At 38.1% G+C, this 27,639-nt stretch overlaps 2 protein-coding genes across 3 annotated transcripts in view; one reads left to right on the top strand and one right to left on the bottom strand.

Annotated features, from left to right (window-relative positions):
- Positions 1–27,639, bottom strand: part of LOC134804541 (frequenin-2) — a 172,239-nt gene that overhangs the window by 57,275 nt on the left and 87,325 nt on the right. The window lies entirely within an intron of this gene.
- Positions 2,978–5,930, top strand: LOC134803915 (keratin, type I cytoskeletal 10-like). Its single transcript, XM_063776727.1, has 2 exons — positions 2,978–3,444; positions 4,645–5,930. Exons 1-2 carry the CDS (start codon positions 3,430–3,432, stop codon positions 5,581–5,583), a joined length of 954 nt encoding a protein of 317 aa, XP_063632797.1. The 5' UTR covers positions 2,978–3,429; the 3' UTR covers positions 5,584–5,930.

Genomic DNA, 27,639 nt, shown 5'->3' with positions numbered 1-27,639 from the left:
GTCTAAGAAACCAAATCAATAACATCCTTCATATAAAGAAAAGAGAAATCTGTTTCCTCAGGTAGGTTTGTTAGTTACCTTGTATCCCTCAGAGCTGAAATAGGAGCCCCGCGAAGCGGGGCTCCGTCGACTCGTTGGCGGGACGAAATGGCTTAATAAGCTACATGAAAAATAAGAAATGGCGGGGAAATCAGTAAGCCAAACAATAAAAAATCTGTTTCCTCAGGTAGGTTCGTTAGTTACCTTGTGTCCCACAGAGCGGAAATAGGAGCCCCGCAAAGCGGGGCTCCGTCGACTCGTTGGTGGGACAAAATGGCTTAATAAGCTACATGAAAAATAAGAAATGGCGGGGAAATCAGTAAGCCAAATAAAAAATGGGTCCCTATTGGTTCCCATAAATTTTTTGTTCCGATTTTTTTAGCCCATAACGTTTGCCATCATAATTTTTAGTAGTCATATTGTCAATAGTTATAAAATTAAACAATACAAATTGCATGCTTGCCTACCTACCTTGGGATTATTTTAAATTTGGCTTACTGATTTGCCCTCCATTTCTTATTTTTCATGTAGTTTATTAAGCCATTTCGTCCCGCCAACGAGTCGACGGAGCCCCGCTTCGCGGGGCTCCTATTTCCGCTCTGAGGGACACAAGGTAACTAACGAACCTACCTGAGGAACCAGATTTTTTACTGTTTGGCTTACTGATTTCACCGCCATTTCTTATTTTACGTGTAACTTATTAAGCCATTTCGTCCCGCCAACAAGTCGACGGAGCCCCGCTTCGCGGGGCCCCTATTTCCGCTCTGAGGGACACAAGGTAACTAACGAATCTACCTGAGGAAACAGATTTTTTATTGTTTGGCTTACTGATTTCCCCGCCATTTCTTATTTTTCATGTAGCTTATTAAGCCATTTCGTCCCGCCAACGAGTCGACAGAGCCCGCTTCGCGGGGCTCCTATTTCCGCTCTGAGGGACACAAGGTAACTAACAAACCTACCTGAGGAAACAGATTTCTTTTTTCTTTATATGAAGGATGTTATTGATTTGGTTTCTTAGACGTAATTCATTTTAGTAATTAAAAATGAGGGTGATTTGTTTGACATAATTATTGAAAGTCATAATGTTTAATATTATAGCTCCTAAATATTAGAATATTAGAGGATATCATTTTCTGACTATCGAAATTAGAAACAGTAAGTTTATGGGAAACAAAGGGATGACATTAAAACGATATGATTAACGACCATTAGTCCGATAAAATATATGCCTTAAAATATTTCTGAATAATTATTGATATACCTTTGAATGTTATACTCATCAATTTTATAACTTTTGTGATTATAGCGTTTAATATTATAGATGTCTAACATTAGAACTATGAAACGTTATACTTACTTAACAAAAATTATGACTATTGATGTTTATGTCCATAAATTATATGGATATCAATTTCTGACTATCGAAATTCGAAACAATAAGTTTATGGGAAACAAAGGGATCCCAAAAAAATAATCCCCATCTAGGTAGGCAAGCATGCAATTTGTATTGTTTAATTTTATAACTATTGACAATATGACTAATAAAAATTATGATGGAAAACGTTATGGTTTAAAAAAATCGGAACTTAAAATTTAGGGAATGCAATAGAGCCCCTACTTATCATTATAACCTGCGATAAAAGACCTTACAACGATTATTGTAAGCAAGTTTATTGCTTTCAACATTATGTAATGGTATACCTTCTGGACTTTGAATATTATGAGTAACAAATTTTATGACTAACAATAATAATGACCTGCAAAAATCGGAACTGCAATTTATATTGTTAAAATTTATGACTATTGACAATATGACTAATAAAAATTATGATGGAAAACGTTATGGACTGAAAAAATCGGAACAAAAAATTTATGGGAACCAATAGAGACCCGTTGGCATTGTGGTCGATATAGAAATGGTAACGAGTTAACACCGTGGACTGTATAGGAATGTGTACAAGTTAAGAATGTGACCACATAGGAATGTTGACGACGAATCAGGACAGTGGACTACATATATAGCAATGAGGACAACTTAAGAAGATGACGAAATAGAACTATGGACAAAGTTGCCCTGAGCCTTTGGATTCATTATAAAGATTCAGGGCACAGATGGGTCACTCTAATCCACTTGCCGCACCAACAAATTTGGTATAAAACCTGAAACTTTTGCGACCGAGTAAATACGAAGGTTAGAAACAAACTTCGTGAGTTTGTCTTATTAAGTAAAGATTAAAATATATATGTACACATTAGTCCGACGCTTGTTACATTTTAAATTCCATAAATTCGTTACATACTTACAGTCGTCGGGTGCTGCCTTTGCATGCTTCCCATGACACGGACAAACGCAGCATTGCGTTGGTTTCGGCTCCGCGCACGCCTCTCAAACGTTCGGAGCACCATTGTTCCGTGTACGGGAAAGATACATAAATACACCCGATTTATATTATAAGTTAAAAACTAAAAATGGAATATAAAACGATTTCAAAAAGCATATTTAAAATAAAATGCTATCCCTTTTATATGCGTTAACTACCGCCTTTTCCCCAGCGGCAGATTGTTCACTAAAATCGATGATAATTTGATTAATTTTTAACATGCTTTGTACAAAATACATTCGTGCTTATCAAGTTATTAATTCAGTAATGTATGAGTGATCCGAATTTTTATTTTTGTAGTGATTCTATTTGGTCTTCATGGTATATAAGTCGATAAATATTTAAAAACAAAAGTACTTGTAATTTGTAACACGTGGGTGTAGGTATTAAAGCTTCAAATAAATCACAGTCGCTTGTTATTCAAGTCGAATATCAGATATTGTGTTAAATTTATTGCGAAACTGATTCGATTCGCCGTCGCATTCATAGTCCATTAAACGAGCATTTCTCAGCCCTTTAAAATTGTTTGATTTGCGACGCGTTTCAATGGAGGGGTTGGTTTAAGAGCACCTGGGCACGCGACTCGACGGGCACGGGTGCGCTGAATTACTTGTAGTATTTATCGCCCTTGAGCAAACGATATAACAACTTCAACAGCTTAAATCCGACGAGTCCTTTATGGTGTCGCTATCAGAGGCATGTGTGTGAGCGAGCGTGTGGGTCTAAGGCGGCATGCGGAATGCGCAGCGCGCAAGGCGTAGACCTCGTCAAAAAGAAAGGACCGTATACTTGTTAAATAATGACGATAGTGGCACGTTACAGAGTGAAATGTTCGGAGGGATGGAGTATTCTGACAGATGAGCACCTTGGTATTTAAGAGCGGGTCGGCATGCCGAATGTCATCAGTTAACTCGAGATCACCGCAACGGGAACATCTCCACAAGTGCAGTGTTCCATTTGGACGGTCAGAGCTAAGGGCCTTACAGTCCATCAATTTACCAAGCACAATATGCGCGCTTTTGTGGTAAGTTAACTTGCAAAATCATTTTACAAATTATGACCCTGGAGAAAATAATCATTTTTAATTTTCGCACATTAAATAGTTTAGCACATGCGATTTAACAATATTAACACGCTAATAAGTAAATTTAATTAATTATCAGATTAACTGGTAGAGCAAAAATGTAGTTAAGTTAACTCATAGGTATATGGATATAATACAATTAAAGTAAAACTGGAGCTGAATCCTATTTTACTTAAAATATTTATTTGATTATTTTAAAACCCCAAATGGTCTACACAAACGCGATTTTAGCGGCAGGAAAGTAGTAAATCTCCTAATTTTAATGTTTTAAAGTAAACATTATATAATCACAAAACTCTAAAATACTTTTCAACGAGAACAATCTAAAGCGCTAACTTTTATGAATAATAACAAAGGCAGATCCGGCTTTTTAGAAATTTGAAGTCATAAATTCGGTTGTTGAGTAGATCTAGATCGAGCCGCGAAAAACGCTCCATAATTATTGTTGGCGGGTGCCATCTCTTCGCCTTGGAAACGCGATCGGTAGGTAGGTAATAAAGGTTTGCTTTTGGTAATAGTTCCTAATAAAATTGTACTTAAACCGTGTAGTTATAATTATGAAACGTTATTTTAACTATACATAAAATGCTTTGCGACTGTTTAATGCCCTGCTTATTATATTACATGTATGTTTTAAATACGTACAGTCAACCAATTGGACTAGGTCACGTAAAGGAAAACGCAAGGAATCTGTCTATTTATTGTTGGTAGTCAGATATTTGTAGTGTTGGTTGTAGTTATCTGCATAGTACTGATTTACATTGTTCTGGGTGGTCGATAACTATTTATCAAAGCCTATAATATAAGCTTAAGGATAGGCAACAGGTCTAGGCTAGGTCCAACAGATTAGGGGACCGAAAGAGAGGAAAATTGGAACTACGTTTTTATGGAGAAGCGTTTTTAAGCGATCGTCTACTTTCATCCTAAATATAAGCTGATCCATACGTCATCGGGTCACCCGCGCTTAAAATAAGTACCTTGTGTCGTTCAAGTAGCTCCCGATAGCCTCGACTTAATCTGATACAATGTCAAAAAACGTTCATACTTTTACCTTTATTATGCAATTTGTGAAAAATGTGACCTAGATTACGCAACTTGCCAAACCGTTCGTAATGTTTATGATCTTGTGCCTTGTTATAGGTACTCGCCTGCGTGGCGTTGGCCTACGGCCGGCCCGAGCCCCCGGTCGGCTATAGCTACTCGGCCCCCGCCCGCGCACCGTCCGGCAGTTATGGAGCTCCTTCCCTCGGAGGACACTCCAGCGGAGGGATCTCTCTGGGAGGACATACCGGTGGAATTTCTCTAGGTGGCCATTCAGGAGGTCTGTCGTTTGGCGGCGGTCACTCTGGAGGTCTTTCGTTCGGCGGCGGCCACTCGTCTGGAGGACACTCACTCGGTGGCGGCAGCATCGGCGGTGGCTCATTCGGCGGCGACTCCGGTTTCGGTGGTGGCTACGCCGGCGGCTACTCCGGTGCTCCTTTGGTTCAAAAGCACATCTACGTCCATGTTCCTCCTCCAGAACCCGTTGAGCACCACGCTCCCAGGATTTCTCCGGTGGCTCCTCCTCAGAAACACTACAAAATCATTTTCATCAAAGCCCCGACTCCCCCCACCCCCACCGCCCCCATTATTCCCGTGCAGCCTCAGAACGAAGAGAAGACCCTGGTTTACGTATTGGTTAAGAAACCCGAAGAACAACCCGACATCGTCATCCCCACCCCGGCCCCGACCCAGCCTGCCAAACCCGAGGTTTACTTCATCAAATATCAAACCCAGAAGGAATCTGGTGCCATCGGCGGTGGTGCTATCGGCGGTGGTGCTATCGGCGGTGGTGCTATTGGCGGTGGTCTTGGCGGTGGCATCAGCGGAGGTGACTTGGGAGGCATCGCTATCTCCAGTGGCGACGCCGGCATCGGCGGCGGCAGCGGCCATGGTGGGGCTGACATCAGCGCTGACTTTGGCGCCACCGGTGGTGACGACAGTGGATCCGACGGTGGTCACGGTGGTCACAGTGGTCAGGGTGGTGCTACCAGCTCTCAATATGGTCCTCCTGGTCATGTAGCTGGCCCCCTTCATTAAATATAGAATAAATATAAAAAACGAGTGGTAGCCAGTTCAAAACATCCTATTTATTTAAATCATGTATTTAGGTACAGTGCTAATAATACTCGTAGTTTACAAGCAATGGTGATTCGAATTACATCTACAAGTGATGAACTGTGCCTGCCACCGCTATCTGGCTGCCGAACGCTTTGTACATAGTCTTCCCGTGTTCGTATGTGAGATTAATAGCAACGAGACGTAAGTATAACTGTCTCATCGCATCTCATTGTCAACTTGTTATTCGTGCACAGTGTTACTGTTACGTTTTGTATGATAAATATAATATTTTTATTTTTATATTAAAAAATGTCAATGCAATATCTCGTTTCATTTTTCGATACCTAAATGGGGAATGGTGGTTTGAACAGTAATTGCGTCATTGCCGAAAGTGGTCGTGAAAGGTTGCCCTGGCCAGAATGGAGTAGCACCGATGGCGCACTGGATTCCTTTCTCGTTCTCGACCGGTATGATTAGTCTGAACATTATATATAAATTGTGAACAATCGCAGTGGTTAAGTTTATAGGGAGTTGCGCAAGTGAGTGTAACGAGGCGAAGTATCTCGTTCTCGACAGGCAAGGCGGAGCGGCGCGGCGCGGACGTCCGTCTCGTCAGCGGCCGCGCTCTCAGCTCTCGGTAATGGTCCCCTTAATGGATCATACATGTAATTACACTTTCGTTATAATTTTGTAGACGTCGGTAAGCTTACATAATCTGTACTCATCTTCACATAAACGATTCATTATATTTTATGGGCTCCGATATTACATTCGAATACGGATGTTTCGACACAGTAAGAACCAGAGTGTAGTAAATAAAGAAGACGGACAGCCCCCCCCCCCCCCCCCCCCTACAACACCGCGAGAATCGTCAATGTTGTAGATTAAATATAATATTTACAATTTAGGTACATTTTAGTTATTTGCATATGTAAACTGCCACCCTGCTGCTTATTTTATTTTGTATTTATTTATATAATTTGGACTTCTAACTGCAGTTATAGTTTGTCACAAAACTAGATTTGATGCATAAATAAAGCATTTTTAGCCCTTTGAAATTTAAGTTTAAAAATCTTAGAACTTGATGGCGCCATTAAATATGAGTATGCCTAAGATGATTATTTTATGCTTTAATAGGGTATTTGACTACTAGTCAATTCAGTCTCTTTTTTCTAAACTGTCAAAACGATTTTGACTATGGAATGAATATGAAACACTAGCATGTGACGTCACGATCAAATTACCTACTCTTTATAGTTTTATACGGGTTTTAAAATATAAATTATGTCTCAAAATAATTGCTGTATATATTTCTCTATTAATCTTCTGGTGCTTTATTTCTTGCATGGCGTAAAATAATTTATTTAAAATACAGTCAAATACCCTATTGTACTTTTGTGCATATGACAATGTGACAGATTTTATGGGTATAAAGCTAAAATGGAAAAATAGTAAAAAGGTAGGTTGTTCGTCTTGAATATTTACTAATCTCTGGAAAGAACCGATCAGTCCAATAAATACACTCATTAGTAACACGTGTTACAGTAATCTTAGACCTTTTTAGGGTTCCGTCATCATATCAGCCAGAGGACGTCCACTGCTGGACATAGGCCTCCCCCAAAGAGTGCCACAATGACCGGTCTTGCGCCACCCGCATCCAGCGGACTCCCGCGACCTTTGCCAGGTCGTCAGTCCACCTTGGTCTACCCACGTTGCACCTTCTGGTACGTGGTCGCCACTCGAGAACCTTTCCGCCCCAACGGCCATCGGTTCTACGGGCAATGTGCCCCGCCCACTGCCATTTAAGTTTAGCGATTCGGAGGGCTATATCGGTCGGCCATCCGCAGCAGAACCAAAGTGGTTCTACTGCGGATGGCCTCATTTCTGATGCGATCACGCAGAGAGACGCCAAGCATAGCCCTCTCCATTGCCCTTTGGGTGACTTTGAGCCTTCTCATGAGGCACATAGTAAGCGGCCACGTTTCAGTTCCATATGTCATCACTGGCAACATACACTGGTCGAAGACTTTCGTCTTGAGACGCTGCGGAATATTGGACAAAAAAATGTGCCGTAGCTTCCCAAACGCTGCCCAACCGAGTCGGATTCGTCGATTAACCTCTTTCTCGAAGTCGAACGGGACCCTATTACTAAGACCGTCCGTCCGTCTGTCTGTCACCAGGCTGTATCTCACGAACCGTGATAGCTAGACAGTTGAAATTTTCACAGATGATGTATTTCTGTTGCCGCTATAACAACAAATACTAAAAACAGAATAAAATAAAGATTTAAGTGGGGCTCCCATACAACAAACGTGATTTTTGACCGAAGTTAAGCAACTTCGGGCGGGGTCAGTACTTGGATGGGTGACCGTTTTTATATATAATGGTACGGAACCCTTCGTTTGCCAGTCCGACTCGCACTTGGCCGGTTTTTTCAGTTTTTGTATGTTCTCCGAGCAAAGCACGGTCTCCCAGATATTATCGAACGAGCAAGCAAAGCGAACGAAGTTCTTACATTCGACTAGGGACACGCGGCTGGCTAGGGGCACGTCCCGGCATTTCGATGTTTTTAAGCTGAACTATCAGAGGATATAGTTTGATACTCAAGAACTTAAGTAAATTTGTTCTAATTTAAATGAAATTGGGTAAACGTGTAGTTGAGGGCATTATATTTTAGTCATTAAATTATGAGCAGGCTCGATCAAGGGGTTATTGAGCTAGAAGAGCTTAGAAGGTTAAAAAGCTATTTGTGAGGGGTCTTGCTATTCTGGCCATCTTTTTGCAAGAAAGTATGGTCGAGTTTGGTATCAAATGAAAGTGCTCGGCTTGCACTTTTATAATATCGTTTTTAAAATTACCATTTTGAAATATAAGCAAGATAAAAATAAACATAACATAGGTATTTGACATTTGACAGGAAATATTTCGGCTTACCACAGATACAGTATCAGTTAAGGGCTCCACAGACCTTGTAATATATCCACGCGATTTTTGATCCATTGCTGCCTATAGTGGGACATCAAATAGTAGAAATAAAATAAAATGGAACTCTAAAATTTCCATACTATAGTCGGTCAAACAAGTTTGTCAGTAGAAAAAGGCGCGATATTCAAATTTCCTATGGGACGATAACCCTTCGCGCCTACATTTTTAAGCCGCTTTTTTCTACTGACGGAAATGGCTTGACAGACTATAAATTGTTGCCATGTGTAAGCATTTTACGTCAAAAATGTGACAGCTACGTAGAAAGTGGCGCCCTCATTTATTAACTGACTTCCAAATCTCAAAAGGAGGAAATTCGATTGTGATTTTTTTTATGTTTGTTACTCCATATCTCCGTCATTACTAGACCGATTTTGAAAATTATTTTTTTGATTGTATGTATATGCATACAGATTGGTCCCGTTTTTGTCAAAACCCAGTTCTGATGATGGGATCCGTGAGTAATCGAGGGAACTCCTCAAATCTTAAAGGCATACATATAGTGATTTATGTGTTTTATCAACAAATCATTTGATGAAGTGGAACTGCTGATGATGATCAGAACGGAACTCTTCAACGAAGCATAGTTCACGTTTGGCGATTTGTCCTCTTCGCTATGTTTGTTAAGCAAGTTAAGTTTATAAGCCACATTTTTGTCAAGCTCGAGTTCTGCTGATGGGATTCACGAGGAATCGAGGGAACTCCTCAAATCTTAAAGGCATGCGTATAGAGATTTTTGTAGTTTCATCAGAAAATCAAGCATTTTCATTTATAACTGTCGCATTTGATGAAGTGGAAATGCTGATGATGATCAGAACGGAACTTTTCAACGACGCATAGTTCACGTTTAATTGGCGATTTGTCCTCTTCGTTATGTTTGTTAAGCAAGTTAAGTTTTTAAGCCACATTTTTGTCAAGCTCGAGGTCTGATGATGGTATCCATGAGGAATCGAGGGAACTCCTCAAATCTTAAAGGCATGCGTATAGAGATTTGTGTATTTTCATCAGAAAATCAAGAATTTACATTAAAAACTGTAGCAATTGATGAAGTGGAACTGCTGATGATGATCAGAACAGAACTCTTCAATGACTACACGTTTAGCGATTTCGAATTTCGATTTTGACGGAGCTGGCCCTGGAGCCAGACCTGACCCGGATCCGGGCTCTTATCTGGCCCTGAACCCGGACCTGGACCCGGACTTGGACCTGGACTTGGACCTGGACCAAGACCTCTAGGTCCAGGTCTACCTGGACCTGGTCCTGGAACCGGAACTGGACCCGGACTCGGACCCGGACTCGGACCTTCACCCGGAAAACCACTGATACCTATGCTAAATAAACCACTATGATTACCTACCATAAAATGTAGGTATAAAGTATAATGATGCCAAACTTACTAGAGTCCTACCAAGAAAAGTCTGCAGCGGATTTGATAGCCCACGCAGTGTAAGTGTTATTTATACGTCATAATTTCATAGAAGTTTGACGTTTAAAATGACACTTGCACTGCGTGGGCTATCAAAATTGCTGCAGACTTTTCACAGTCTGACTCTAGCCCCTCCCGCTCAATCCCCGTACACCGCACCGCACGCGCCGTTAAGTGGGTTAGGTTAGGTTTGAACTGCGATCCTCACAGAACCGAAAAAAGTGGGTTAGGTTAGAACTGCGAGCCTTACTGAAACGAAATGCTACTAGAAAAGTGGTTTTGGTTAGGTTCGAACCGCAATCCTCACAGAACCGAACTGCTATCAGAGAAGTGGGTTCGTTAGGCTAAAACTGCGACCCTTACAGAAACGAAATGCTAGAGTCGGACCAAGAAAAGTCTGCAGCGGATTTGATAGCCCAGGCAGTGCAAGTGTCATTTATACGTCATAATTTCATAGAAGTTTGACGTTTAAAATAACACTTGCACTGCGTGGGCTATCAAATCCGCTGCAGAATTTTCTTGGTCTGACTCTACCTACTAGAAAAGTGGGTGGTTTTACCTCCTTTTCTACATAGTGCACCATCTATGTACAATAATCTTTCACCGGCCCCCATAGAAGTCGGATTTTTTTTCTTGAAAATTATTTTCTACTATTTTATGTCGAACTATACGAGTAAGTAGGTGCAACAAAGTCAATCGCTGTATATGTCGCAGTCAAAAGTGTGAACTGGTCAAAAGAACTTTTAACCGACAAAAACAGGCAAAACTGCTTTTGACTGAGCATGTTGGTCAAAAGTAGTTTTACCTGAAAATCATTGGTTAATAGTAATTGTGACTGTTACTATCAGTCAAAAGTACTCCTAGAAATAGGTAGGTTAGGGTTATTTTTTTTTTGCTACGCCCTAAAAACGAAACTGCTGTCAGAAATAGGTATGATTTTCAGGTAAAACTACTTTTGACCAACATGGTCAGTCAAAAGCAGTTTTGCCTGTTTTTGTCGGTTAAAAGTTCTTTTGACCAGTTCACACTTTTGACTGCAACATATATAATTTTTGGCACTCCGCGAGTTCTCAGTTCGGGGCCAACTACTAGTTTATTATAAAACACATTTGACTAAACTGATTGAAACGAGACACATTTTAAGGTAAACGTGATATTGAACCCTTAATAGGGCACAGTCCATAATAGTGTACAAAAACTTTGACCTCTTTTTGTATTTTTTTCTTAACCAGAATCATCATTGGCTGAAATGATAAACATGATTTGCATCCCTATTATTCCGAAACTTTAACCTTACGTGTACGTTGGTAGGTACCTATGTAAATAGTTATGTGTGAACTAGGGATTCTAGGGCAGAAATGTATGGAATGATGGCGTTGAGTGGTGCTCCTAACTTCGGCTGGTATAACGCTTGACAAGTAGTTGTTGGGAGGTTTTATTTAAAAATAAATTTAATACTTTTAATTTGGAAAGGTTTTGGGTATAATTTTAATTAATTTATTATGAGAAATGGTTGCTTAAACTTACTAACGAGTAAAGTGTTAATCAGCGCGCGAGTGCTCAAACAGGAATAGGTATATTTCAATACCGACCTAAATAAATATTATATAATAAAAAAAAAGTAGGTAAGTACCTATGGCTAATAAATATTGTCAGTTTGTTATTTAACTATAGTAGTGTGACTATTTAAAAACAAATCAAAATATTTTCTATAAATAATTTGATTTGTTACCTAGTAATACCTAATTATGACTAGGTACCTACACTAATTCATTTGTTCTCAGTTGTACAGTCACCTGCAATAATATGTGCCTCTTCGAAGGCCACAAAAATATGTGACACGCTCTTATGGCTCTACAAACAAGATCGTGTCAGATATTTTTGCGGCCTTCGTTGTGTCACATAGTAATAATTATGACTAGGGGGCTATTCATAAATTACGTCATTTCAAATTAGGGGGGGGGGGTCTGGACATAGGATGACGGTAGCATGAAGTAGGAGGAAATGGGGTCATTTGAAGCATGATTTTTGGATGATTATAGGGGGGGGGGGGGGTCAAAAATCGTCAAAAATCGATGACGTAATTTATGGACAGCCCCTAGGTACCTACACTAATTCATTTGTTCTCAGTTGTACAGTCACCTGCAATAATATGTGCCTCACGAAGGCCACAAAAATATGTGACACGCTCTTATGGCTCTACAAACAGGTGCAGGTGCAGGTGACTGTACGAACTTACGAACTTAGCTATGTAACTTGTCAGTTAGTTTATTTACTCAGTGCCTTATTGACCAAGTCACAACTTTGTCCATGTAGTAAAAGAGACATACCGCGTGTTTAACTTTTGCCTAAAACAAATTAAAAAAAAGAAACAAATTAATTTGGTGATGCTGAAGATTGGTTTTTCCATACATAAAAAAGATGACGTCATAACTCCTTTCCGTTTGTTTTTTTTTTGGTGCTACGGGTCAAATTGATTCAAATGGCCTAAAGATTAATCGTGCCGATTTTCATACCATTAACACCATTTGCAGCTGATTCCCGAATTTCTGGCTGTACCGCTATCGCTATAGACAGTGAATAAAAATGGCGATTTTGTTATAATTTTAAACAAATTCTCATGTACCTACTCATCTTGCATCGCGTCTTGCATCTTAATAAAACTCAGTTAAATTCAAGTTAATAGCACCACGGTCCATTAGCTGTAATAAAAGGCGCGTAATTCAGTCAGCAACGCCAGCAGATTCATCAATCATCTGCATTTAGGCTTGCGCGTAGGTAGAAATAATCATTTTTAAAGCAGTATGATATGGTATATGTAAGTAGTGTCAGTACCTAAACCGCATACTGTAGGTGTAGGTTATGGCCGTTATGGGTTCGTGAACGAAACAATAGATATCACCAAAACCTGTCATAGTATAGGTTTTCAGGAGCGGTTTTCAGATTTAAAGAATCGTTATGGTTTTGTTATTGATATGAGACGATCGCTCGAGCTTATTGGTTCCCGCGCGATGCATTGTGACTCGTGGCAAAGCCAAAGTATAGTAAAAATATCAAAACTACCTAAGTTTGACAAATTGTTCAACCTCAATACAGCTCCTTATATGAACAGTATACTTATATAAATGCTAGGGTGTTTCATTTTTCCGAATTTTCGATTTTCATCTGACTTTGCTCGAATTCTTGTTCTAATTGATAAAATAATATTATACGTTAAAAAAAATTAAAATCGGTCAACATTTAGAGGTTGCACAACATCGACAAAGATTTTTCAAATAACCAACGACTCTACATCGGAGGGTAGAAAATGGTTTAAGCGGATACCATCCAAGCGGAGAGTAGTGTGATACTGAACCTTCTACATATAAATAAATTTTAAAATTAGTAGTAAACTTGGATTTTGGTTACTCGATAAATGTTCTAATTAAGATTTTTCAGTTTTTCCACCTGTTTCCAAAGGAAAAGTGCTTTTATCGTGTTTTAGACGCAAAATTCAGTTTTCTCATTCGATTTTAGTATCAGTTCATTATATTTTGTCATTTTAGAACATAGTTCATTTTCATGCAATGTATGGGGTTCTCACTCTACCTTTTCAACTTGTGCAACCTCTAAACGTTATTCGATTCTTTCGAAAATTGAAATAGATAGTTTTTAGTGTGGGGAGACTCCATTGGTGAGCAAAGTCAGGAAAAATATTACAACTTTTTTTTCTCCATACAAAAGTGAATCACCCTAAATTAAATGCGCGGTTTACGTATGTATACCTATGCGCCACAAGTACCTCAATATAGTTCGCGTCTCGACGAGGGGTCTGCTTGGTTTGATTTTTGTTTTCCTTAGTCCTTCCGATTTTATGTCCAGGTACTTGCAAGATTAAATAAAAAAAAATTACGCAGATCGTTTCATAGATTATTTCAGTCCTTGGACTAGGATTGTATGGCGTTGATAAGATGAAAAGAGGAGTGGCCTTTGTGCGACACTATTAATACAGGCTACGAAATAGAGAATCAAGATGCACTTCTCATATTTTTAAGGCAGATATTACCGGGGGTGTAATGCAAAAAAATTACAATATAGATATAATTCAGCCTTGAGCCTTCACCTACTTACTACTTATTTCTGCAAGAAATGCCATTCGACATTGGCATGATGCCGAAAAAACTTGCGTTCTGGCATGTTATTGGCTGAGGTCGGCCAACTCGCTCGATACTCGTAATCTGGGACGTCTGTTTACTGAGCTGGCAGGCTTTAGTTAGGTACCTCGTTATAATACCGAATATTGCCATGCCACGAAATTTCCTTATGAATCAAAAAATATACTAATAATTAATGGAAAAAATCAATCACAAAAAAGACTTTATATGGCCCGAGAGCGTCAAAATTGCGAGCTCCTTGCTCCATCCTATTGCGCGACAGTTTCCAACTTTACATTTATTTTGAGGTCTACTCGTTCTTGGTCGTTTTGTGAATTATTATTTGTCGTTTGCTTAATAAAATTAGGAATATCTTTTAGCGAATAATAGTAATTTATTTGGATGCATGTTACGGTTACAAATTGGCAATCTTATATAATATATACATATATGCATTTCTTACTGAAGGCTTATGGCGCCCCGTGGCCATCCCTAAGGTAGAACAGTATGGTTACTAGGGTAGTGGCCCCTAAAGATGAACAACCAATTTTATTGGTTCATGGTTTAGGAAGATCACTTCTATGGTATCACAAAGTATACGCGTCCAATTACGGACACACAGTTTCTGAACTGAATAACTCTTGCAAAAAACGTCTTCCTGCACTCCGTTTTAGAAGACTAAAAGGCATTGTTCGAGCCCACTTCACCTGCCTATTGTCTAAGCCAAGCTGCCCAGAGCAACAAAGCCTTGGAATTATTCATTAGTTACAGTCAAACGATTTTACAGTCCTATCCAGGGTATCATAACATAACTTTTAAAGATATTATTTTCGCTTTACACGTACATATATTTAATTCATAATAGATTAGTTTTTGGCTTAGATTAAGACGGTTAACCTTATATATAACAAGACTTACCTAGTTATGAATAGTACCTAAAGTTTTAACTAGTGCACTAACCTACTATAACTTTATGAACTTAGCCAACCACAAGACTAACTTAAAATGAAAGTAAGTACGAAAGTTTCATCCAGTTTTTTTTATTCATGGTTAAAAGCTAGCACTAGCATACGGAACTCAGGCACAAAAATTGATAAATTAAATTATGAATAAAGTGTATTGATTAAGTGGAGACATTTGTAATTAAATAATATTAAAAATACAATAATGTTTAAGTGAGGAGGACCAAGGTCGATATATTTTATATCATCGATTAAGCAAATTAATGGAAATGTGATCGTGTAACCAGAAGCAATGTTATTAGTTCTGAACTCTAACTAATGACGTTGCTGTATGGTAACAAGATTGCAGAATGTTCGTTAACAAATGACATAATTATCGTTCTCGAAATAGCTTATTTAATATTTAAATATTTTTAAGATGTTCTCTGCACATTTATATGTTAAATACTAGTAGAATTGGATTCTCTCTGACTCTGGAACACTTTCAAATAAAAATCTTTTTTATTTTATTCAGAAGTTAAATATATTCTCTATTTTATTATTTTTATTTTTATATGCAAGTTAAGCTTCATATCATATATTTATGTATAAAATGTTAAATTCAGGAATAAGGAGATACACTTAACATAAACATAGGAAAAACGTACCTATTGTATAGCTACGCTGGACTTGGATTCACTGTATTAATGTACCTATTTAATTGGCCTAGTAAATTATGGGTGTAACGCGATTTCTCCTAATTCTAGACGCTTACAATTGAGCATGTAAATAGGAGATGATGAGCCGAGCGAATGCGCGACGTGTACCCACCACGCGAGTGCCACTCGTCGCACGTGCGTCGGCGCTCGCGCACAGGCTTTCATTCTGCGGATACCAATCCAATTTCAATGTATTTCATAGTCGCGTTTTTATCGCTTGTCACCATGCCTGTCACGTTCTAACAACTATGTAAGTGCGAAAGGGACGCGCATAGGATAGGCGATAAAAATGGAACCGTGCTGCGCCCGCAGTTACAGCGTCGCGCTTTTGTATGTTATGCTTGCGCAAACCAGCGGGCGCTAAACCATAGATACGCTTTAGATTTTAAACGTCGACGAGAATAAAAACACTGGGAAAGTAATAAAGAGAACACATTATGGGGTGCTTTACTGTCAACACGTGACTTTTAACACTTACATTTGTATGAGGATATAAATGTTTAATATGTATGAATTCATGTTGCACAATGAGGAAACACATTAGCTCGTATTTGCGGATCTGATAGCACTGGACCTAGTTGAGTTTTGAAACATATGTGGGTAACAATACGCCAACGATTTAAAAAGTGATAGGGCATGGACGTGGATAGGGTATAAATAACTGTGCACCCCTGCACGGCTCATAAATATATCTAATAGGTACGTACATAAGTATAACTGTTAAAATACACTGCCTGTAAATAAATCAGATCAGCAATCTTTTCAAGTGGATTTCCGCGGTTTTAATTTGCATTGTAATTGTCAAAATTATACACCAATTTGAATATTCCAGTTTCATACGTACATTTCATTCAGTCAGCTAAAACCAAATTACGAAATTCGTAAAAGGTCGCGTGCGAGCGTGTGCTAACGAACGGCTAGCTTAATGACCTATGACCCTACTAATTACACAGGGATTGCCTTCACTTTCTAGTAAAATGTAAGTTTATTAAATGATCGCATTTCTAATACAATTCTATAAGACCATGACCCAAAGAGGTTTGAATTGGTTTCTGGCCTTGAACTGGCCCGGAACGTCAAATTAGTTAGTATTAATAAAAATCCCCCACGTCACTCAGCCTGATAAATATTAGTTTCGATTCAGATATTATTTACCTAGGTGTACGCGCAACAAGTACCTATGTACGCGCATTTAAAATATTTTTTTATTTGAAAATTTAAAAACAAAATTTGAAGCGTGTTTCATAATACTTGATAATACATAGATCTTTTAGGTACCTATGATTGATAATGACCACTACATATATATCAATATCATGCCACTTAACGCTTCGCTCCACTTTTACTTTCACAGCATAGGGAGGTACCTACATTTATGATTATTTTTTTAATTTTATTGTAGTATGTTGGGTAGACCATTCTATTTGGCGCAACGAACTGTGATCTGTAATTAGCGCTCGACATTGTGGGTTATGAAAGATTTTGGAGGTGTAAGGTCAACCATTACGTACACCTGACCCTCGATAGCCACTGATGGCCTCCTAAATCATACCAAGCTCCGCTGCTGCCTTTGAAGTAGCTTGGTAACGTATACCTGATGGGTACGACTTTATCCGTCCGAAATAAAGTTCAGCATCATACGTATATTCTTACACATCCGTAAAATTAAATTTAGCATCATTTATTTATGTAGTCATAAACCGTATCGGGCGTTTTCTTTTACCTCCTGGCTAAAAGGTCAGACATACATCTCGTATTATAAGTTTTCAGCTAATTTAAAATAGCGGACTTTTACGTGATCTATATATTGTACCATTTGGTGTTAGTTGCATAACATATTGTGCATCAATAGAGCAGAGTTTTAATCGTACGTAAGTAGGTACCTATTATAGGTAACGTATCATATCGAATTTATCGATCTGTCTGTGTCATCGACTTGACGACAAGACAGTGAGGTGTGACGTGTGACTTAAGGTGACCTTAGGATGACAAATACGCTGTCATTGTCCATTTCCTAGATAAAATGAGTGACGCTTTGGACGTTCTAATGGTTTAAGGTGACATTTCGATGGCAAATGCAGCTGCATTACTGTTGCGATATTAGTGCTGCAAAATGAGTGACGTTCGGAGACGCATTACTGACGCGATCAGAAAGTTTTATAGCAGCCGCGTGCACGCCGCAGCAGATTACTGCTGCGGCATGCACGCGGGCATTAGCCTCCACTTTTATACACCGGTCTTTATTTATGGTCTAACTCTAATAGATCAGGATCTCTAGAAGAGTCTCGTGTGCATAATTGTTAGACCGCAGTTTGACTTCTACCTACTCTTGTAGTAGGGCTCCTAGGCTACAAGAAACTTAGGAGGAACATAATGGTACTTGTACCCAAAGAAAATGAGGAAAATATCTTGACCAGAATCGCTACTTTAGCCATGTAAATGCAAAACTCAGTGCCGCACTATGTCGTGCAGCTGTAAAAAACGGTCAAATGTTTGTATATCACTATGTAAATTTGTAAATAACAATTGTAAAAACTTGTAATGATTTATGTTAGTTTATTATAGTTGGTAAGACATTAAAAATAAGAAATACTTTGCAAAAAGTACATTAAAACTTACAAAAAGGTTAATCTGTATGGTTTTTATCGTCATTTTGTTACCTGTATATTCAATAAAAACTATCCAATATAGATTAAACTTCCCTGTAGTGTGAAAATTATTTTACTAGTCCATCTTTGAACTGCTCCTAAAACTTATTACTTGTCGACCTCGCTAAGCCTCGGCCGTCAAAAACAGCTACGTCAAACTATTCTATATATCACGGTATATGTTATAGCAGCTTATTTTAACACGAATAAGTTATTAAAAATAAATGAAAACCATTCAATCTCGAAGACTATGAATATTTTATAGGGGATTTTCAAGGAGGTGGTGGGGGGAACGGCACCACTTTTCAGCCCGGCAACATCAGGTTTCTTGTAGCCTAGGAGCCCTACTACAAGGATCAGAAGTCAAACTGCGGTCTAACAATTATGCATACAACACTCTTCTAGACATCCCGGTCTATAATAAACTAGTATTTTCTTTGCATATTTGAATAAGAACGAACTAAAGTGTGTTCGACAAGAGCGTGACCAGTATTGTATATTTTAAGGATGTGACACAGAAAAAAAAGGTACTGGCTGAATAGAATGTTATTTTGTCTAAAATCCTTCGTATAAAATAATAAAAACCTTTTGAGAGTTTCCTACCTAAAGTTCAATAAAAAAAAAGAATGCCGCTTACGATTCACGTTATGAGGCAGTGTTCCTCTGTACGTACCCAAAGGGCCCAAAATGTCACGAAAACCTGCTGATTGTATATAAATAAATCGAAAGCGTTTGTAATTAAGTGGATGAAGCATTATATGGAGTATAAAAATGTTTACGACTTATCAGAACGCGGAAAACAAAAATGACCTCCTACACAGAGGATAAACGGGTCTTGCAGATGTTTTCAAAAAATCCACTTCTATCATTGCGTTCTGGCGGTTCTGGGCAAGTAAAATTGGAGAAAAAAGGTTTGCAGATATTTTTAGATACAATCAAAAGGCGTTTGAATGAAAATGGTTTAAAATATCGCAGTACGGTGAAGAAGCTTCTCCCTTACTGAAAAACATATGAAAAAAAGGCTACCGTGGGCGAAAGAAAACAAAAAGCGAGATTGCAATCTATTTTTTTTTCCGATGATGTTTCTTTTTGGGCAGTTAATTACTTGACTTAGGCTTGTTCTACGACAAATAATTACCCAGTAGAGGAACATGTTTGGGGATGAAGCCTGATGTCGCGAAGCAGGGTTTCGGCCATTTGCAGTTGTGCACCGATACACTGGACGCCCATAAAATGATAAAAAATGATGAAAAGGCATTGTCGCCTTCTGTTATCAAAAGTTCCCAAAGGATAAGGCTTCTTGGATACCGCAAGAGATTAATGACCCTAAATGCCGAAGTCAGCACTGTACTGCATGAAAAACTGAAAATGACGTCGATGTTTTGGATTGGCCCTAACAATCACCCGACGCCAACCCAGTTCCAAATGTTTGGGCGTGGATGAAGCTTAAATTACGAGGTAATAACACTCTTAGTATTATTGACCTAACTGGAGAACTGACGTCTGTGCGAACGTCTTTACCTTGCATTTTAGCTGAAAATTTGGTCGAAATTATGCCTCAAAGATACCAAGGTATTATTCATAATTCAGGAGACTGGACGTCTTATTAAAATAAAGCATGAATATGTAAATTACAAAACTCTCATATGATAGTATTTGACATGATAACTCTTTACTTTTTTTCAAAGTTTTACCGGTCACGCTCTTATCGTACATAGTGTACATCCGTTAAAAAATGCTACTGATACTCGTATGCGATATTTTTATAAATAAAATTAAACCCTAAAAGTATCTACAGTTCATTTCACAAACGATTTATAAAAGCAATTGATTAAAGTAGCCTTGGAGACAATCCGAAAGAATGAAAGTAGTGTCAATTTTTTTACTTCAACCCCTAGGTATTGAAATTTGAAACCGCTGTGTGGGTGGCAACACCATGCTTTTTGGTTATTGGCTACCTACTTAAGGAGGTAACCCCTAGGTTACCTAAATGGCTGTCTGGTTTTATTGATATACCTATACATCAATAAAACCAGACAGCCATTTAGGTACACCATTATCGTTACGGTTTAAGTGTTTGGACAATTTTGTCAGGGCGGCAATTGAAAGTTCTTTGACTAAGATAAGAAGAACAAAATAAGACTAGGTACTTACACGATAAAATAGAACTGTGAGTAATGGTTATTTTCATGAATTTGCAGTTGGATAGAAACCATAGGTACTACAAAATAAAAATACAATTACTTATATTAAATTTTGTAATAGCGTGTGTATATGCGTACCTACCTAATTATGTATTTATGACTGTTTGACCTGCATTATTTGACGTTTTCTTCACATTTTGAATAACAAAACTTCTGTGAGACATAGACATATTTCGGGTCAATCACGACCCACAACGGGTCTGCATTGGTCCGCCAACGCGTGCTCTCGTTGATGCTTCTCGATATAGAGCGAAACATGTCGAGCGAGATCTCAGGCACGTCTTCGGCTACGCATAGTTGGTACAGATCTTGAGGTCACCATTATAGTGGTTTGCCCGGCACCAACGTTTGGTACTTATGCGAATACAATTACAGAACCCCCGAACCTTTTCGTAAGGCTTACTTTGCTAAATACCACCGACCGACGTAAACCTTCACTCAAATACATTATGAAATATGCAAAGACACAGACACACTCAACCCAGTAGTAATATACTGATTTATAACATTTCAAATTCGGTTTACGTTAAGAGAGAGACGTACACGGATCATATAACAACATTTGTCAGGTAATCATGAGAAGGTTAATCGAGACGAATGGAAGGTTTACTCTGCCATTATATATTATTAGATGCGGCAGACGAGACGGCGTCGAGCCGCCGTAGAGAGTGGCGTGGAAATCAATGTGGCGTGACGCCACTGGTGAAGGCTGCGGCTTTGTTGTCAAAAATTGTGACAATGGCACGGCCGCGGTCACGAACAATATTCCGAATTTAACGTATATGCTATATGTATAGACTAACCCTTATGACAGGACCTTGTATGTATTGAACGTTTATTTATAGAACATTCGATGATGCATTAAGATTATGCGTGCGATGGGCGATTTCTGAAACAGATAAAATATATTGGTAATATCGGTAGAGTAAATTCCATCGAGTAGAATACGACTAAAAATTAAGTAGTTAAAAACAGTTTTAATTTAAATTGAGTTCTTTGGACACCCCGCGGTACTGACTAAAATAACGGACTTGGTAACATCTCAAAACTATTTCGTAAATAGTAGAAAAACTGCATTGATCTTTATAAATGTATAGTTAGACCAAGATAAGTCTGCAGCGATTTTGTGCAAATGTTATTTTAAACGTCAAACTTCTATGAAATTATGACGTAGGTACAAATAACACTTGCACACTCTGTGAATGATAGGCACAGGTGAGGTGAAAGATAGGCTAAAAACGAATTCTGTTCGAGTTGAGATTCTTTTATCAATAAGTAATAACATGCGTTCAAGAATACGATGCCTGTAGCGTAGGCTGGTTAAGAGCACGTGGGCGAAGAGACCTACCATTCAAGCTATTTACGAAAGGGTTTGTTACTTAAATGCCCACCCGGGGAGTGTGTAGTCTGGCTATCGGTGTAGGAGTTAATGCCAGTAAAAAAAAGCTCAATTCAATTAAGTTCGAATGCAATTATTTGGTCATAGGTACCTACATAAAGCGTCCACACAGGCTTAGGGTAGGGAGAGTTATAATAAAGAATGTTATAAGTCGAAATATTTTTATATCAAACTGTAAATAGGTAGGTATTACTAAAATTATTACTTAATTTATTACATTAGGAAAAAAAATGAAAAATTTAAATCTGTTTAAACTTCTCTGCCTTTCATGCCTTTACTTCAACAATAAACAAGATAATAATAAGATTAATAAGATGATGGACGGGTATTCTGTACCCGTCTGTGTGGTTGTGTTACCGTAGGTATTTAACATTTATTTTGTTTGGCTTAAAACATATTATTCTTTGCTGATGCGATGAACAACATTATTTGTAACAAAGCGTTTATTAAAATTGTAAGCTCGAAACATTAAAACAATTCACTCCCAATTAGATTGGGTCGTAACATGGTATAATAATATACTCCGCCTGGTACTCCATTCCCGTCTTTTCTAGGTCACCTAACTGACACAAGCCTACGTCATCATGCGACAGCGCTATATGATAATATGCGATAGCGCTATATATAGCGGCCATGTTGTTGTGACGTAGGCCTGTGTCACTCTGGGAATAGAAGACCATGTTTTATTAGACTATGGGTCGTAAGTAGTCGTAACGCCCTTTTATTGCCTAATGTTTGTATTATTAGTAGGTAATTATTAAAGTATTTATACACACGATTAAGAAAACTTACACATATATAGTTATAAATCATCACCGAATTTTAGTTGGTTTATAATATGCAAGTCATATAAGAGATGGCACTAAGTACAGGGTGGGCCAAAACGGTGATGGCAGTTTGAAAATTGAATTTAAAAAAAACTTCAAAGCGTACAGTCCGTGAGATCTTAGAAGAACCTTCGGGTCTCGGCTATAATCGGACGTAATCGTGTATTAGAAAATGACAGTTTCAATTACTTTGGTTGACGAATTAGTGGCAGTCCAACACCCAAAGAGTGCAGTCGTTTTTCTCGTCTTGAACTATATAGAGCAGTTAATACCACCATAATATATTCGTTATTATTTCATTAGATATTTAAAAAAAATGATTTTAATGGAGACACGTTTCAAAAAGGGTATATCTGTAAATAGTCAATCGCGGGAAATTGTATAGAATGTATATAAATACAGTGGAACCTGGATAATTGCAATCTCAAGGGACCGGCCATTTTTTGTCAATTAACCAGGTTTTCCATTTAAGCAGGTCGTGTCAATTAACGAGGTTCAAAAAATCGTTGTGTCAATTATAGAGGTTTTCATTAATAGAGGTTGCGTTTTGACAAATTTCTTTTATGGAGGTGCAAATAACCATTGAAAGTAGATTTACACGCTTAAATTCTGGGTTTCTGGTCTATATATTGCTTCTGTCTATACTTGTACTTTTACACTACATTCATTACCACTTTATTTTCTTATTAATCATTTGGGTTTAAAAATTCCCTTGAATTGTAGAAGAAAGTTTAATTAGAATGTAAAAAGCATACTTTGTTTTTGATTAAATCAAAACTATTTCACCTACTACAGGCTGTGATAGATACCCAATAAATAAATTGAATTCTGGATGAAGATATAAATAAAATGATCATTGCTATTAAAATATTGTTTCAGCTGCATACAACTACATTATTTCAATTACAGAGGTAATAAGTAAGACTCGTTTCAATAATAGAGGTAAAAAGAAAAGCAAAAATAACGGATTTATTTAGCACAGTGTCAATTATAGAGGTCTTAGTTGCGATGTGGTCAATTACAGAGGCAAAATTACGAAAAGCACTAAAATCTAAATTGCAATTATAGAGGTTCCAAACTTGCAATTATAGAGGCCCTTTGGTCTCAAGGGACCGGGACCGGACTTTTGGTTGCAATTATTGAGGTTTTCCATTTATCCAGGTGCCAATTAACCAGGTTTCACTGTATTTTGCGAAGGAAGCGGCAACTTTTAAGAAGAGCGATAATTGTAAATATTTTAATAAACTTCAAGATCGGGTGATAGAAGCAACAGGCATTTCAAAAAGTACTTTAAAAAGAATTTTAAACGAAGCCAACCAAAAATCTCCATCTATGCCTTTTGAAACGCCACAGAGAAAGAGACCGAAAAAAGATTATTTATTAAATTTAGATAGTTTTGATTACGACGTAATCAGGAGAATGGTATATGACTTTCATTATAGATTCAAAGAACTCCCTAATTTGAAAAATTTGCGATTGAAATTAATAGAAGCGATAAATTTCAAGGGTTCTACGTTCACGCTACGAAAAATTTTACGAAAATTGGGATTTCGGTATTGCGAAACCAAAGATAACCGAAAAACTTTAATGGAAAAACATGATGTGCGACTTAAAAGGACACAATTTTTATCTAAAATAAAAAAATGTAGAGAAGAAGGAAAAGAAATAGTGTATATGGATGAATCGTACATACACACCTCGCACGTTAATGGCAAAGGCTGGTGAGACTCTAGCAACGCAGGGATTAAAAAACCAATTTCCAAAGGGCAACGTCTTATTATAGCTCATGCCGGCAGTGAAAATGGTTTTATACCTGGTGCGTTGCTTATGTACAAATCTACGGACACAACGGGAGATTATCATAAGGAGATGAACAGCGAAAACTACGAGAAATGGCTTAAAAATCAGCTCATTCCAAATTTGCCGCAGAACTCCGTGCTAGTAGTTGATAATGCCCCATATCGGCCATATCACAACAAACATACCGAAAAGATGCCAAATTCTAATACCCGGAAACAAGATACGATAGATTGGTTGAAAACTCGCAACATTCCAGTAAACACGCGACTAAACAAACCCGATATTTACGAAATTATCTCAAAACACAAACCAGAACATATTCAATATTCAAAAGATAAAATAATGGCTGAACATGGTCATTCTGTTCTGCGGTTACCTCCGTATCACCCAGATTTTAACCCTATCGAAAATATATGGGCTCAAATAAAACAATATGTAGCCCAGCGTAATGTTGATATGAGCATCAGGAATCTTCTCCAAGAAAAGGTTAATATGATCGGTCCGGAAGACTGGCGGTAAGTTTGTCAGCACGCAGTTAAATGTGAAGAAAATTTCCGTAAATATGAAAATAGAATTGATAACTACAGTGACCAATTTATAATTGATACACATGACTCCGATAGTGATGATGATAGGCTCACACCATAGCATTAAAAATGGTAATATTAACGCAATTTTCTAATCTTGAAGTTTTACTTTTATATTATAAATTCAAATCTACTTCTCCTTCTTCTTGGTCGTGACCTCATGACTGAGGAACGTGACTTTATTGGGCTATTCTTTCTGTCACTGCTCTCTAGGCCGTTAGATCTTCAGCCATTTGTATAGTTGCCTGGAGTGAAGACCTGGTAACGTCTTGGACCCCATCTGTCCATCTTCTGGGTGCACGCCCTCTACTCATTCGTCCATCAACACTCCCAGTAATAATATGTCTTTTAATGCGTGTGCGTGCCACGTCTGATTGTATGATCGAAGAAAATCCAATATGCGATAGGTATTCTCAGCTCTATATAATTTCTTCCAGAAGCGATACATGGTGAGATGACATTCTGTTTTCAAATTTACCTCCGGTCGAAATTCAAATTCTGATTCCATTTTATTTAAATTATGACAATAAGTCTAATCGCAATATAGTTATCTAGCGAAATTTAATTTAAGTGCCTTTAGATTAGGGTTTATTTTATGTTGATGCTAATTGTCCACTTAACTTTTTACGATAACTTCAAAAAGTTTTATCAGCTATTAAGAAAGCAGAACAGCAGTATCACCTTCGTACGTTACCGCCGATAACCGAAGTCTTTTTCTAAATTACGAAGGTTCTTCTAAGATCTCACGGACTGTACAACATTTTTAATACTACTTTTAAAAACACAAGTTATGGGAATTTTATGACTCAAAATAATGTGTAGATTAGTGGCCCACCTGAGTTTCTTGGCACTCTTGAAGGCAAAGTCACAAATTCTGGATTTTATTTTTCGAAATATTCCCCTCGGGGATATTAGCGATATTCCGAAAAATTTTCCTTTTGAGCTGCTCAAAATCTTTCGAATTTTTGTCAAAGACTACAGATTTGAGGTGATCCTACAGAAAAAAAATCACACGGACCGAGATCGGGGCTGGGTGGTGGCCATTTGTTGTCATTCCTTTCGGAAATGAGATTAGAGCATCTGATTGGCAAAATGAAGTCGGTTATTCGCATCATTTGGTTTTAATTCATAAACAAACTGAATCTCTTAAACCTTAAGATGCAAATTATGCTTCAAAACTTGTCGCAATGTTGAATTTTTTATTGTCCATAGCCTAAACTCTCTTACGCGTTGATTGTTGCGGATTTTGCCGAACTGAACGTCGATCTTGCTCCACAATGTCGGCCGTTCTCTCAGAGGCTGGACGTCCGCCAGGCATTATTGCTATGGTCGAGCCGATTGTTTAAACCATTATGATCAATTTGCGTATAACATTAACACTTGGAACCTCACGTTAATCTCGTAAATGGTATTCCTGTCGATACACCCATCGTGCAGTAATCACCGATTTAGGGTTATGGCAAAAGCTCATACACAAAATGCAGGCTCCGCTCCACTTTTACTGATCTATTGCCGATTAAATTTCCACGAACGAGGCGTATAGCAACATACCCCCCCCCCCCCCCCCGCACCCCGCCAAGCGGTTTCGAAAAATTAAGGTTAAAACTACCAACACTCTTTTGGCCCACCCAGTACTTACATAGGTGAAGTAAGGGCCTATTGCAATTTTTTTACGGCTGTAGTGCATATCACGTTTCTAAATTTCTTTTTACATTTATCATATTTTACAGAAAATGAACTGAACGAATCTTTGTCATGCGGCGGCGGTGCAGTGTGAAAAGTTTTATGAAATGTATTAAGTTTTTACGTACCTACTTTATTAAATTTTGCAACTAAAAAACATGAAACAATTTTGAAAACTTTACATTAACATTAACACGTTAATGCCTTTTTCGTTGTAAGTCGTGGTTTCCCCATACACGTGCGTGCTTGAATCCCCCTGAATGTCGGCAGTGGAATTCTACAGTGAATTACATTGTCAGACAAGCAGCCGGGCCGGTAATAAAGGTAGGAAATACCTCTTCACCGCGACCCTGCCACAGGTTGGCGTCATACCTATATACCCCTTTCTATTACAAATGTGCTTACCTACGTGATTTACGTATCTATATGTAACATGAACGAATAGATACGTAAAATGAATAATTTTACGGTTTAGACTCACTTGTTTTTAGTCACTCGCGCGACATGTTTTGGAGAGCCTAGGTCTCCTTTCTCAAGCACAGTGCGAGCAGCGTTCACGACGGCCGTGTATCGCGTAAAATTATTCAATGTTAGTATGTCTCACAACAGTTTAAATTCGAATAGATACGAAATATAAACTATTTCGATTTATTTATACACCGAGCCTATTAAATAGTACCTAATGC

Source organism: Cydia splendana, chromosome Z (genome assembly GCF_910591565.1).
Source record: "Cydia splendana chromosome Z, ilCydSple1.2, whole genome shotgun sequence".
Lineage (NCBI taxonomy): Eukaryota > Metazoa > Arthropoda > Insecta > Lepidoptera > Tortricidae > Cydia > Cydia splendana.
This window is presented reverse-complemented; position numbering and strand designations above follow the sequence as displayed.